The sequence below is a fragment of the Setaria italica genome, chromosome VII (assembly GCF_000263155.2).
Source record: "Setaria italica strain Yugu1 chromosome VII, Setaria_italica_v2.0, whole genome shotgun sequence".
In the NCBI taxonomy this organism is placed as follows: domain Eukaryota; kingdom Viridiplantae; phylum Streptophyta; class Magnoliopsida; order Poales; family Poaceae; genus Setaria; species Setaria italica.
Genome location: NC_028456.1, coordinates 16,525,364 through 16,539,549, shown reverse-complemented (window position 1 = coordinate 16,539,549; position 14,186 = coordinate 16,525,364). Strand labels below are relative to the sequence as shown.

General features: G+C 43.0%; 1 protein-coding gene across 1 annotated transcript; it reads left to right on the top strand.

The window, feature by feature from the left end:
• The first annotated feature begins 10,099 nt into the window (after positions 1-10,099).
• Positions 10,100-12,915, top strand: LOC101755221 (wall-associated receptor kinase 2). Its single transcript, XM_004977862.3, has 3 exons — positions 10,100-11,075; positions 11,226-11,402; positions 11,634-12,915. The coding sequence occupies exons 1-3, from the start codon at positions 10,163-10,165 to the stop codon at positions 12,818-12,820; spliced, it is 2,277 nt and encodes a 758-aa protein (XP_004977919.1). The 5' UTR covers positions 10,100-10,162; the 3' UTR covers positions 12,821-12,915.
• The last annotated feature ends 1,271 nt before the right edge of the window (positions 12,916-14,186 follow it).

The following is a 14,186-nucleotide window of genomic DNA, read 5'->3' as shown; positions in this document are numbered from 1 at the left end:
TGATAGCACCCAACAGCCGCTTGACCTCGAGTTCACAATATGCTACCGAACGTCACAATGGAGCAGGCGAAGGAGGCCCGTCCATCCAAGTATCCTCCCAAGCGAGACCGTTGCGTTGGTGTCGATCAGCGGCGGCCGCCTTAGGTACGTCGAGGTGCGCGCGCACAGGCACAGCCGGAGTCGATCTCCGGTAGCGCCTCCGCCAATCTGCGATGATTGCCGGGGCGGCGATGTCACGTCCTGGGTCCTGGACGAAGATAGGGGTGGATGGGCAGAGGAGCACACGCTGATTTTTGCCAACGTGTGGAGGGACGAGAGCTACCGTTCCAGTGGTTTATCCAAGGAGGCTCCGGAGTTCCGCAGGAGTCCTGCAAACGAGCGCTCGTGCAGGACGGCGCCAGATGAACGACGTGTGGGCGACTAGGAAATCGAACGCGCGCGCCCCTTTATCTGGCGGAAGACGAGCCAGCACCAGCGACTCGATTTCCTAGTCACCACCTGCAGGAGCTCCTCTCGCCTCATCGCTCCAGAACGAGGGACACACAACTACAGATTCTGTAGCCAGGGATTCTCTGATTCGTTTCACAAACAAAATCTGGAATATTTCATAATCTGAAAAAGGGTTAAATCTAAAGAGTGGTACATGGAAGTGATGTGTACAAAAGAATGACATGTCCATAAAGTATGATGTGATCCTTGTCAAACAATATAAATGAGTTACATGGTACCAACTGGCATAATACAAATACAAATAAAATTTTGTATAACACAACAAAGGTTACCTATTTTCTTGATTTGGCATTCTACCAAAATTTAATTTGTTAACAGTCGGCTGTAATGTGGCAGCTCGATCAACTCCAAGTAAGAGATTTGTATATCCTTCTTGAATATAAGGAGTGCCCACGGTAGACGAATTTCTGTACATATTAAATTGTGGCATTATGGTATTAGCATATCCACCTTGGATCAATGGAGCAGCCATGAATGAAGATTGTCCATACACATCATTTGCAGAGTTTGGCATTGTACTATTAGTATCAATGTTAGCATTGTACTATTAGTATCAATGTTACCATCATTAAAATGAAACTGTCGATAAATAGTTGCATATAAGAAAATCAAAGTGCTTCAACAACGTAGATTAGTGGTGGCTTAGTGCCTACCGATACCACAGGATAAACCTTGTATTAAGAGTTTGCTTCCCCACATCCCCTCCTTACATTTCCGCATTTCATACTTGCAACTTGTGTGCCTTTACTTTCATAGAGTAGTATCTTGATAGGATTGGGTATAAGTTGCAAAACTTATTTTGGGATGATGGTTTCACACTAGATCAACGTAGATTGCACATTTAGGTAGCATGATCTAGTTTAAGTTTTGATGCAATTAGTGGAAGCCATAGGTTAAAGATTTTAAGTTGCCTAATTCACCCCCTCCCCCTCTTAAGCTACGAGCACCGATTCCTTTCAGACTTATAACTACTACTTTCTCGACATCAACTGCGTCTACTACATGCCTTCCATCAAGTCATAGACATGCCTTCCATCAAGTCATGTTCTGCTCTGCTACATGCCAGCTGTTCGCTCACTTCCTCACTGCTAGGGAGCTGCCTCTCGCGCTCGTAGCCACGACAGCTGATTAAAGCTAGCTAGATGATGATGATGATTGTAGAACGAGAGAATGTGAGAGATAGTTTGATCCAACACACTTTCATTCGTGAGCGGAGGTGGTTAAGGTCCTATTTAGCATGGCTCCAACTCTGGGTGGAGCTGCTCCACTCCAGAACTTCATGTGGAGTCAGCTCTTAGTGGAGTTGGAGCTGGAGGTGTTTGGCTGGGAGGGTGTCCCCAGCTCTAGAAAAGAGGAGTTTGAAGGTGAATTGTCATTCTTGCCCCCAACTTATGATCCCACTTGTCATCCTCTTATTCCCCTCTTCTTCTTCCTCACGTAGCCAAGTAGCTCACGCAGGACAGGATCTCCTCACGCCGCCGCTAGGCCCCGTCCGAGCTAGCATAGGATAAATAGTATATGCAGCACATCCTACACCGTGCGTTACCAGTCACCACTGAATCCTCTGTTTGGCTCATCTTAGCGCTCCTATTTCTTCCTCTCGCCTGTGTTCTTCCTGTTCCAGGATGAGGGCGGCCACTGTGTTCACGATCTGCGCTCTGTCCGCGTTGCTGGTCGTGGCGTGCGGCTCGAAGAAGCCGCCGGTGGCAGCCGTCGACCTCATCCGCTCGGGCGAGCACCGCTACCAGGGTCGGGGAAGAGGTGGCGGGGGGTGGACGGCCGCAAGGGTTGGTGGTCGGCGGGGGTGGATGGTGGCAGGGGTTGACGGCCGGCAGGGGTGGACGGTGGCGGGGGACGGCGGTGGCATCCCGCGGACGAATAGAAGGAGGTGCGGGGAGGGGAGTCACGGCGCATGGGGGGATCTCGGGAGAAAGAAGCGAACCGTTTTTTGTGTAATCAGTGACATTGCTGGGTAATTACCCACCAACTCCACGAGGAGGTTCATGTTGGGTGGTTTTGGAGTTGCAAAAGAGGTGCTCCAAAACTCCACCCCCATTTGCACTACAGCTCCATGGAGTTGGCAGCTCCATGGAGTTTTGGAGCTGGGGTGTTTGGCTGGAAAATTGGCTAGAGTTGCTAGAGTTCAGCTCCAGAGTCATGCCAAACACGCCCTAAATACATGTTCAGGAAGCACCGATGGCTAACAAACTAGTGCTCGGTCAAGCTTAAAATCTACTCCCTCCATCCCAAATTACTATTCATTTTGATTTTTCTATATTTATAGTTTTTGCTATGCACTTATAGATAATATGTCTAGATACATAGCAAAAGTCATATATTTAAAAAACCAAAATGAATAGTAATTTGGGATGGAGGGAGTAGGATCTAACCTATTCAGAACGTTAACATTGTCAGTGTAACACCCCCCCGGCAGTCTGAACATCATCTCCTGACAAAATGTACAGACTGGGAAAAAAAGAGTTGAATAAATCTGAAGCTAATCCTTTGGTCATTATATCTGCAATCTGCTGATCAGTTGGTAAATGAACGACGCGAAACTCACCGAGGGATGAATGTCTAACTCGATATGTTTTGTGCGGCGTTGATGAACAGGATTACTGGCTATGTAAGCTGCAGATATATTGTCACAAAAGACCACTGTCGCTGACAGGACTGCACATTGTAATTCACCAGGCAATTGCCTTAACCAGCAGCACTCTGCAACTGCATTTGTCCCTGCCCTATATTCAGCCTCTTCACTTGACCTTAAGACTATTGTCTATCGCTTGGAAGACCATGAAATCAGGGAGCCCCAAGATAGATGCAATATACCCGGATGTTGATCGGCGAGCATCAGGGAACCCAACCCAATCGGCGTCTGAGTAAGTTGTAATGTCAAGTGCCTATGAATCGTAGAGATGCAAGCCGTAGGAGGATGTGCCACGAACATAACGTAGAATTCTCTTGAGCACTGTTGACAGATGGCAATCTCATGGATCATGCATATGTAAAAAAACTTGCTAGACAGCATAGAGAAGATCAGGTCGTGCTACCGTCAGGTACTGCAATGCATCGGCAGGACTTCGGTATTCCCAGGCATCTTGAACTGGAGTCCCTGTATCGGCAGCGAGCTTTGGCTTTGTGTTGATCGGAGTCCGCGCCGGCGTGCATGATTGCATCCCAGCGCGTTCCAGGATGTCTTCAGCATATATATATGTGCGCTGGGACAAGAAGAAAACCTTCACTGTACGAGTGACAATGGAGCGCACTGAGATCTTTCATGGCGAATTCAGCTTGCAGTTCTTTGACGATGTCAAAGAAGGAGATCCGTTGTTGACGCTGTGAGGACTAAGATGTGTAAACTTTCAACGACATGGAGGGTAAGATGTGTAAATATGCTAAGCTAGCTGCTTCCGATTTTCCCTACTCTATAAATAGAGGGCTCGGAGGTGCTGTAGTTCATTCAGACATCCAGTGAACTAATTCAGTATATTCGTTGTTTTGATGATCCTGAAGAGAATCACTACCCCTAACAGAAAGCTTCTATAACAGTAAGCTATTAAGGCATGCACGCATCAAAATTCTTATCATGAAAAATTCTTTCCAGTAAGCTTCTTGGACCTCTTTCTAAAAAATATGGATTCAGGCCTCGTTCGGCAGGCAGGTCAGGAACGGTTCCAGGTCAGGAATTAATCCAGCAGGAATGCTTCTAGGCAATCAATTATCATGGGTTCAGCAGCAAAGGATTGGATCCTGTCACTTCAGTTCAAAACTTCAACCACAATGTTATCATAACTACAATGTTCAATTCACGTTGTTCAGATAAATATTTGCTGTAGGACATTATTCACTGAAACTTTGTGACAACAACTTCAGCCATACACAATTTTTAATCAAGTAAGAAAAACATGACTAGTTGTTTGGAGTTACATGACAGAAAAGGGAGGGCTCCACTCGGGTCTATGCACCATTGGAGAGGGTCCGCTTTGTTGTGCTGATGTACAAAACTGCATTTGCATTCAGACAATAAGCATTAGAATACATGATATATATGCACAAGCAGACTATATAATGGGGCCAACTATCATCGAGCAAAGACATGCCAGGGCCAGATGTATGAAATCAAATGAAATCAAATGAAGTTAGTGCAGCCTGCAAGTTACAAGCCATATGTTGTCACTTTTAATACCTTGATCAATATTAATGCAAAAGCTGTTATCTGTATTGATCATCACAAGGCATAAGGCCAAATGAACTAGCAAAAAAATATGAACAAAAACACTAGTAATAACACTAGTAATATAAATGCATAATGAAAGCTGTCAAGCAAACGGAGTCAATACCTGCTAGACCATCTCATTCCTAAGCCAATTCAAAGCGGATTCTTCCTCAGCTTGTGCGCCATCTTCTACATCATCAATTTGGTGAAGGGTCTCTTCCTCACGTTGTGACTCAATAGAAGTGAAATTGTAAGTCCCTTCAGTCAGATGACCTACACAATAGAATATTTTAAACAACAAGCAGGTCACAAAGTTGATTTTTAACAGCAAAACTTACCATCATATAGTTCTCCCAAAGCATCAAAGAGCAGAAAGCTTGCCTTGTTGTTTTGAAACTTCTTGATTTTTTGGAAAAGTCTGCACATTTGAAGAAAATATTGATCAAATACAAAGTTATCACGGTGAGATTATCCATAGAATTACTTCAAGAAATTAACTTACCACCATAAGTTTCTCCCGCATTGCTACTGATCCTTCAACTATATTTCTTTGTTCTTTCCATTTTGACCCACTTTGCATTCTTGCCGCTTTGAGCATTTTGTAGTCTCTCTTAAGCTGACTTTCTTTATCTTGAATCTGTGCCTTTGTGTACGAGACAAACTTGTTTCTCAGATGGAACTCCTTCACCATCTCGTTCCATCCTCCAATGTTCCAGCCATTGTCACTTCTATAGCCACTATCTTTTACTCATGCAGAATTTCAACAAGGGATTTCTCAAGAGTTGGTACTGGATCCCAAGAAGGGGGAGGTTCACCTTTCCCAACTCTTAATAGTGCTGGTGGGATTTACAAGTCAGCGCATCACACAGAAGTCAGCACATCACACAGAAGTCCTACTAATTTAATGCAGAAAAGAACTGCTGCTATGAAACTGAAAAGAACTCCTGATTTAATGCAGCGCATCACACTACTGATTTAACGCAGGGCAATACCATCCAGAGAGCATTGACTCAAATGGAACCACAGGCTAGTGACCAATTTACCAAGTCAATTATGTCCAATTTTTTTGTTTACAGGACAAACCTTTCCAAAATAAAAGCACAATTATCTAATCAAGATGTGCTAGAGCTGATGGCATAAACGAATGGTCCAACGTAAGGCAGTAGCTTCAAAGGACTTCCAAAAAGAGCAAGCACAAATATAAATGACAGGTCAGGTGTTTGCTTTCACTATTATCAGATCATGATCATATCTACAGATCTACCTGATCTACCTGTGTCCCTGCAGATCTACCTGATCCTTTTTCACCTCAACTAAACAATAAGCACTTAGTTTCAGAAGAAACTTATTTGCCAATAGCGACATCTACAGCAAACAAGAACCACAGCAAACAGAAACGTTCTTTCTTCTCCAGCATTTCTAAAGTCCAAACAGAACACCACCAAGTCCCTTGCTTCATTCTGAACTTTCGATGAGCATACATCCATACATGGTATTACCCACCTACTCAGTGCTCAACCCAACTTGAACCATTTTGAATTCAGTAGAAAAAAAGACTAACAATAGTCTACCTATGTGCTTATTTTCCTGTAGGTACCTATCACTTCAACTCAAAATTAAAGGCATGAACATGACCTGTTTTTTTAGTCACTGACTTTTAAATCCAATAATGGGATACTGGAAATAAAGCGCAAAGCATGACTCACGAAAGTTATGAATTAGAACAACAGCACATCAATCACCAATCTGATTGCACTTGCTATTTTTCCTGTAGGTACCAATGCAAAGATTGCAAGTAAAACAAGATGTTAGGTGAGCAAGCCCCCCTATCCATTGCTCCATGGACTTCAGAATAATGGCATCAACAAACACTAGGCCAGAAGTTTCTAAGTCACCATATGACATATCTTCAGATTCACTCTTATTTTCACAGCCACAAAACCAACCGTTTTTGCCAAGAAGGACTTCTTCCCCTCTTTTTTCAAACATGAGGATTTCGAATCTTCTATTATTTTCTTTGACTCAAACTTCTGAAATCCATTCAATTGAGAAACCCCACGAGTTTAAATTACAGCATTGAACTGAAAATGCATAGGCTTGTTTCATGACACACAAACTACATGAACTGCACACCCCTAATCCAGTCCTATCTTGCCAACCAAAAAATTTATAGTACTGGCATACTCTTAAAAAAGTTATTTATGGTCAAATGAGGAATTCTGAAAGAACGACAATACTTCAGAAACCATTCCCAGAGTGGCACCGACAAAATCTGAAGCGAACGACAGTGGAAGCTTTGCAGTCAAACATGATTGCATTATACTCTTTGAGTTCTTGTTTTTCCTTTATTTTTCTCCTAGGATAGTACACATAAGTTGAGGTTTGGAGGAAGCATATGCGTGGCAGCCTTGTAACAAGGTGACGACTCCATGGCAGGCAGCATTCTTCCAGGCTCTGCACCCTCGCAGGCTCGCACCCATTCGCCGATTCGTTTCAACCGGCGGTTCACCGTGCCGAGAAAACAAACCTCCTGGCGGCCATCCTGGCGGGGCCTCGCTGGCCAGCCACAGCAAACAAGAACCTCGTCGGCCGGATGGGAGAGGGGAAGGAAGAGAGGGAGGCGCTTACCGGTGAGAAGGCGGCGGAGAGGGTGGAGGCTGGACGGAAGCCGGTCGCCATTGGGGATGTGCCGCGCCACCACGCTGTCGCCTCGCGCGCCACCACCTCACATGCCGCCAGCGGAGCCTCGTGTCCCCGCGTCTCTCCTCGCGTCCCTGCTGGATTCGTTCCGGGGGTGAGGAGGTAGGGTTCCGATCCGGGCTGTGAAGTGTGGGAGGATTCCAATCCAGGCTGATTTTCTTTTCAAGCCGGGCCAAAACGAACAACTCTTTCAATGCAAGACTAGTTTTGAACCAGGCCACTTCAAACCACCCAGAACCGGCCTCATTCCAGGCCAATCCGGTGAAAATGAACGGGTCCTAGTTGAGAGTTTGGGACAAGTTTCGAAAGCCTCGCTTGACGGTCGCGTCACCAGGACATACATGGGCAAATGATCTACATGTCTGTGACACGCAACCAGAGAGGTTGAAGACACAGTCAACGACTTGCTTGCATCTTCTCTTGCCCGGTAGATAAATGATGCATCTGTTCTGTGGATGCATGATTCTATACATCAGTTTCATAAAAGTGAAATTTTCTGTTTTGGTGAAGCGAAAAATTATGAAACCTACTATACAGAGTTATTTGGATGTAATCCAGGATCATTTCCAATGAGATATTTGGGTAATTCCAATTCACTATAGGAAATTATCAAATGCCGATTGGATAAAAGTTGAAGAACGCTTCAAAAAGCAGCTCAGTAGTTGGAAGGGCAATGGGGACGACTGACTTTGATTAATTTGGTACTTAGTAGTCTACCTATGTACATGATGTCCTTTGAGGTTCCGAAGGGAGTCCTTAAAAAAATGGATTACTTCCAATCTCGATTTTTCTAGCAATGTGATGATCATAAATGAAAATACCGTTTAGCCAAATGGAATATCTTGTGTCAACCTAAAGAACAAGGTGGACTAGGGATACGTAGTCTGGATATTAAGAATACAGCCTTGGTTAGCAAATGGTTATGCCACTTGCTAACAACAGAAGGGACCTGGCAACAAATCTTGTGCAATAAATATCTAGATTCAAAGCCACTAGTGCAAGTACAGTGGAAAACTGAAGACTCCAATTTTTGGGCGAGTCTAATGAAGGTTAAACAGGTTTTTTTTCAGTTTGGATCATTTATAATTAAGGATGGATCACAGATAAGGTTTTTTTTGGAATATAGGTGGTTGGGAAATAGACCACTCCAAGAGCAGTATCCTAGTCTTTATAATATAGCCCGCCGAAAACAGGATACGGTGGCAGAGGTTCTAGCCACTTACCCACCAAATATCTCATGGCGTAGGGATCTTATTGGTAACAAGTTGGTGGTGTGGAACAATCTCCTTTCACGAATCGCTAATATTGTGCTAAGCCATAATGAAGATGAATTTTGTTGGAACCTACATTAAAATGGAGAGTTCTCAGTGAAGTCTCATTATTTGGCTTTATCTATAACGAGGTCCCTAATATCAACAAATGACTCTAGAAATTAAAGGTCCCATTAAAAATAAAAATATTCTTATGGTACCTACATAGAGGTGTTATCTTAACAAAAAATAATCTAGCTAAGCACAACTGTCAGGGCAGTAAACGGTGTTGTTTTGTCACAAGGATGAGACTATTTGACATCTGTTTTTTGAGTGTTGGCTTGCTCGTATAATCTGGGCAGTTATATATGCAGCTTTTGGTATTTCACACCCTCGTAGTGTGGAAAATATGTTTGGCACGATGGCTTACAGGGATTAGTCGTCATAACCTAAAATCTTTAGCGTTTCTTGTAGCAGCGGCTACATGTTGATCTTTGTGGTTGTGCAGAATTGGCGTGATATTTGAGAAGAAATAACATTCTTTTTTGCAGGTTATCTTTTCAATCACACACTGGCTTCGTACATGCATGGGCTATCCTCCAGAAGCCTACTACACAGGGTTTGGTTGGTAGCGGCATCTCAATGCTTGGCACAAATGGCTTTGGACTTTTTTACCAAGGCACATGGGTGGCAGTCTAGTATTCGGATTGAAAGTCATTAGCGTGCTTGCCTTCGTGTTTCCTTTTGTAAGGCTGTGTACTATTTTGGTAGAGGCAGGAAGTTCTTCATGTTCTGTTGTATCACCTTGATGTAACGTTACTTGAAATTAATAAATCTTCCATTTCGGGAAAAAAATGATTCTCTACAGCAAGGAACAGGCAACTAGACAAGATAACTAGTTTGTACCTACCCGGAAGCCTACGAATATATAGGTGGAGACTGACTTGCTTTAGCAGTGCCTGGCAGCCGGCAACCATTTTTAGCCACAGATGGCAGTCAGTCAAGCAAGCATGGCCGGTTTCACAAGATTGTTCATCGTAAAATACAAGTAGAGTAAGTCAAGCACGGCACTTATAGTTGTTCGAGTCTTCTGATGGTATCTTTGGACTTAAATATGAAGCACTATTATGTGCAGTGGCCTTTTTATTCGATTCTCTCCCGTTCACCTATCACGCTCGCTGCCAAGTTGCCAAATGCCGAAAGCAACTAGCGTTTTGCTGCAAATTGATTTTTTTTTTAAACAGAAATTCGGACTAAGCCAGATGGAAAGACCTGGTCATCCAAGTCAGTCAATGCACACATGAATCTGACCAGGCCGTCCTAGGAAATGCACACACGGATCTGACCTGTACTGGTGTCGATACCGTCGCTAACCATCTTATACTTAACAAGGACTTTGCATAAATAGTCCTTCCTCAACCTTGGAGTAGCAGCTGCCAAGTGCTCGATTCAATCAAGGGAAGACAACTAACACCACCACACCATGCTGCCGCATAGATTAGATGCACTGCTATGTCTTGGAGTAGTGCTCGTGCTTGCGGTAATACTCTCTTCTGTTGAAGCATTGCCGCCGCCTAGCAACAACTGTCAGAGAAAATGCGGCGAAGTCGATATCCCATATCCATTTGGCATTGGGCCTGACGACTCGCCTGATCACTGCTCTTTGCCCGGCTTCAACCTGAGCTGCAAGGAAGTCGGCCATGGATCATTCAGGCCATTTTATATAGATGTAGAGGTTCTGAATATCTCGCTGCAGCAAGGTCTTGCCCGGATGAGGATGGACATGTCGACTTATTGCTACAACACCTCCACTAAGGAAATGGATTACCTAAACTGGCGGCTGAACCTGACAGGTACGCCCTATAGATTCTCAGAGACTGCTAACTTGTTTACGGTCGTTGGGTGCAGAACACTGGCATACATTGGAGATGAGGATAACGTGGGCAGGTACATGAGCGGTTGTGTCTCCATGTGCCGGCGAGGCGATGTAAGAACACTTACTGATGGCTCATGCTCCGGAATTGGCTGCTGCCAGACGGCCATCCCCAAGGGCCTGCAGTACTACGAGGTGTGGTTCGGTGAAGGCTTCAACACGTCGAGGATCTACAACACCAGCCGCTGCAGCTACGCGGCGCTGGTCGAGGCATCCGAATTCACATTCTCCAAAAGCTACGCTACATCATCGGCGTTCTACGATGCTTATTCTGGGCAGCCGCCGTTGATCGTGGACTGGGCTATTGGGAATGGAACTTGCGATGAAGCCCGGAACAAGCCTGAGTCATATGCATGTGTCAGCAGTAGCAGTGAGTGCTTTAATTCGGACAATGGACAAGGCTACATCTGCAACTGCACCAAAGGGTTCCAAGGCAATCCGTACCTTGTTGACGGATGCAAAGGTAATGAAATCTATAGGTGCAATTCCTTTTGCGTGATATGTTTGTATAAATAAGAGAGGTAATGTTTTAGCCTTTGATTAGGTCATGAGATAATCTACTGCCACTGGAAATCTTTACTCGATATTTTATATACCACTGCTAACATTGCAGATGTTGATGAATGTAATAACAATCTGGAGAAATACCCTTGCTCTGTGAAGGGAACTTGCAAGAATACTCAAGGAGGATTTCAATGCATTTGTCCTCCGCGTTACCCCAAAGGCAACGCATACACTGGGACATGTGAGAAGGACCACTCAATTCCTCTAAAAGTCACAATCCCAATAGGTACTGCTCGTATCTTTCCGCACTGTTCGATTAGATCTGTGAAAGCATGACTGAAACAAATCTGTCCTCATGGTGTCACATTTGTGAAGTGACTGAATATTGTATTTAAGTGACACAAGTATATATAAACCAACCAGTACACCAGTAGTTGTTTCAGTGGATAGGTCTAACCATACTTCTTTATTTTTTCCTTGTACCAACTTACGAGTTAGATACATGTCTGACCTGCAGGAATTTTTGCCTGTGTTTTGCTTGGTCTATTACTTTATCTTGGTAAAGAATGGATCAAGCACAAACGACAAATAATAAGGCAAGAATACATGAGGAAGACTGATGAATGCTTTCAGCAGAATGGAGGGAAATTGCTAATGGATATGATGAAAGTAGAGAGCAACAAAACATTTAAGTTGTATAACCGAGAAGAAATTGAGTTGGCCACCAACAACTTTGACAAAAGCTCAATCATTGGTGAAGGTGGTCAGGGGACTGTTTATATAGGGAAAAATCTTGATTTAGAAAATAATTCTATTGCTATCAAGATCTGCAAGGGATTTGATGAGAATAGGAGAATGGAATTTGGTAAGGAGCTTCTTATACTTTCTCGAGTCAAACATGAAAACATTGTCCAGCTTCTAGGTTGCAGCTTGCAGTTTGAAGCTCCAGTTCTGGTGTATGAATATGTGCCAAATCAAACTCTACAACATCTTATTCATACACAAGTTGATCCGTCCAAAAGAACTCTAGAGGTCCGTCTTAAAATTGCCTCTGAGATTGCTGCAGCACTTGCATACCTACATTCTCTTAGCCACCCTGTCTTTCATGGAGATGTCAAGTCCGTTAATATTCTTCTAGGCCACGATCTCTCTGCAAAAGTTTCTGATTTTGGGTGCTCCATGATTAGGTCAGCTGATGAAAATGTTCAAGTAGTGAAGGGGACAATGGGCTACTTAGATCCAGAGTACCTTTTGAACTTTGAGCTTACTGATAAGAGCGATGTTTACAGCTTTGGTGTTGTTCTTCTGGAGCTCTTAACACGAAGGAGGGCACTGTCCAAAACAAAGGTAAGCCTCGTGTCTGTCTTCATGGAAGGTGTGAAGGAGGGCAAACTTACAGAACTCATAGATAGGGAGATAGACAATCAAGAAAACATGGAGTTAATACTTCAAGTGGCTGCGGTAGCAAGTCGGTGCTTGGCCATGACCGGTCAACAGAGGCCAATGATGAGAGAGGTAGCAGAGGAACTCCAGCGATTGGCACGTCCAGTATCACCTCGCACTCAAGGGTTTCATGGTGTTAGTGCACTCATGATGCAGGGACGGTCGTCTGACAATTCATCCGGTGACTATACTAGTGAAGAAAGCACAGATTATTACATCCTCCAGAAGAAAGCCTCGATGAGCACAGAGTTTGCAAGATGAAATCAACATGGACAGATAACTGAATTTGTTGATGCACGTGATAACTAGTATAATAATGCCTTGGTCTTCCGGTGCTAAAAGTTGTGATAAAAAATGAAGGAAGCACAAGTTTCATAACACATGCAGCTTGATATTTGTTTCAATTAATGCACAGGCTCTACCGGAAACTGTGGGCTTGCCGTGTGCCAAGCTCTTTGCTGAGTGTATTCCATCGTGCACTTGGCAAAGAAACTATTTGCTGAGTGCTACCACAAAAACACTCGGCAAAAAATATGACACATGGCAAACAGATTAAAAAACACTCAGCAAATATTTACACTCGGTAAAAACGCACATAACCACTTGGCAAAAGAGAAAAAACACTCGGCAAAGGAAGGCACTCGGCAAAGAACGTGCCACGTGTCCATCCGTTAATATGTTTGCCGAGTGTAAATCTATGGCACTCGGCAAAATAATTTCATTTTTTTTCTCTGCTGACCTTGAAACTTTTTCTACTCTCAACATACAATATGTGGTATTCCATGTTAAAATTTGGTATATTTCTGAATCTGTTTGCTATATTTAATTAATTTATTGCATTTCTAGGAATTGTTTGGTATAAGTCAAATTTGAATTGTAAGTGATTGAAATAATAGAATAAATGAGTAGAAAAATAATATTCATGTTATTGAGTCCAGTGTTAGGCCCTACCCAGGAAATGAAAAGAAATTTTGAACATCTTGTTCAGAAAACATGACCACGAACGTGTGGCCGATTGGTTTTTAAATTCTAAAAAAAGCAAACGAACTCTATAAATCATAAGATTTGTCATGATGTGATGATATCATACATGGAGGCTGTGGTAAACAATTGAGAAGGTTTCGCACAATTTCTCACGTACGATGTTTACAAACCGAAGCATCTTAGAAGAAGAATCGTAGTGTTGGGAAGGAATCGGTAAGATTTGGAGTCAAAGTGACGATCAAATTGGGGTTTGACTTCAAAACTTTTTGTATCAGCAATAGAGAACATAGATTGTTTCATGTGAAATTTTAGTAATTTTTTGGATCCGTTTGATAATTTTAATTTATTAGGTGCAATTATAGAATTTTAATTGATATAAATTAAATTTGAGCTGCATAAAATAATGGAATAATATTCGTAGAAAAATCATATATATATATATATATATTGTTGAGTCAATTTGATAAGGTATTTTCAAAGTACATCGGAAAAAAGAAAAACACGTTATGAAAAAAGGGAAATGAAAAAATAATTAATATATTTGTCGAGTGTAGGGTTTGAGGCACTCGGCAAAGATGCGTTTGCCAAGTGCCATGATCTGACATTAGAAGTAAGAAGGGAGTTTTCTTGCGCTGCAATATCC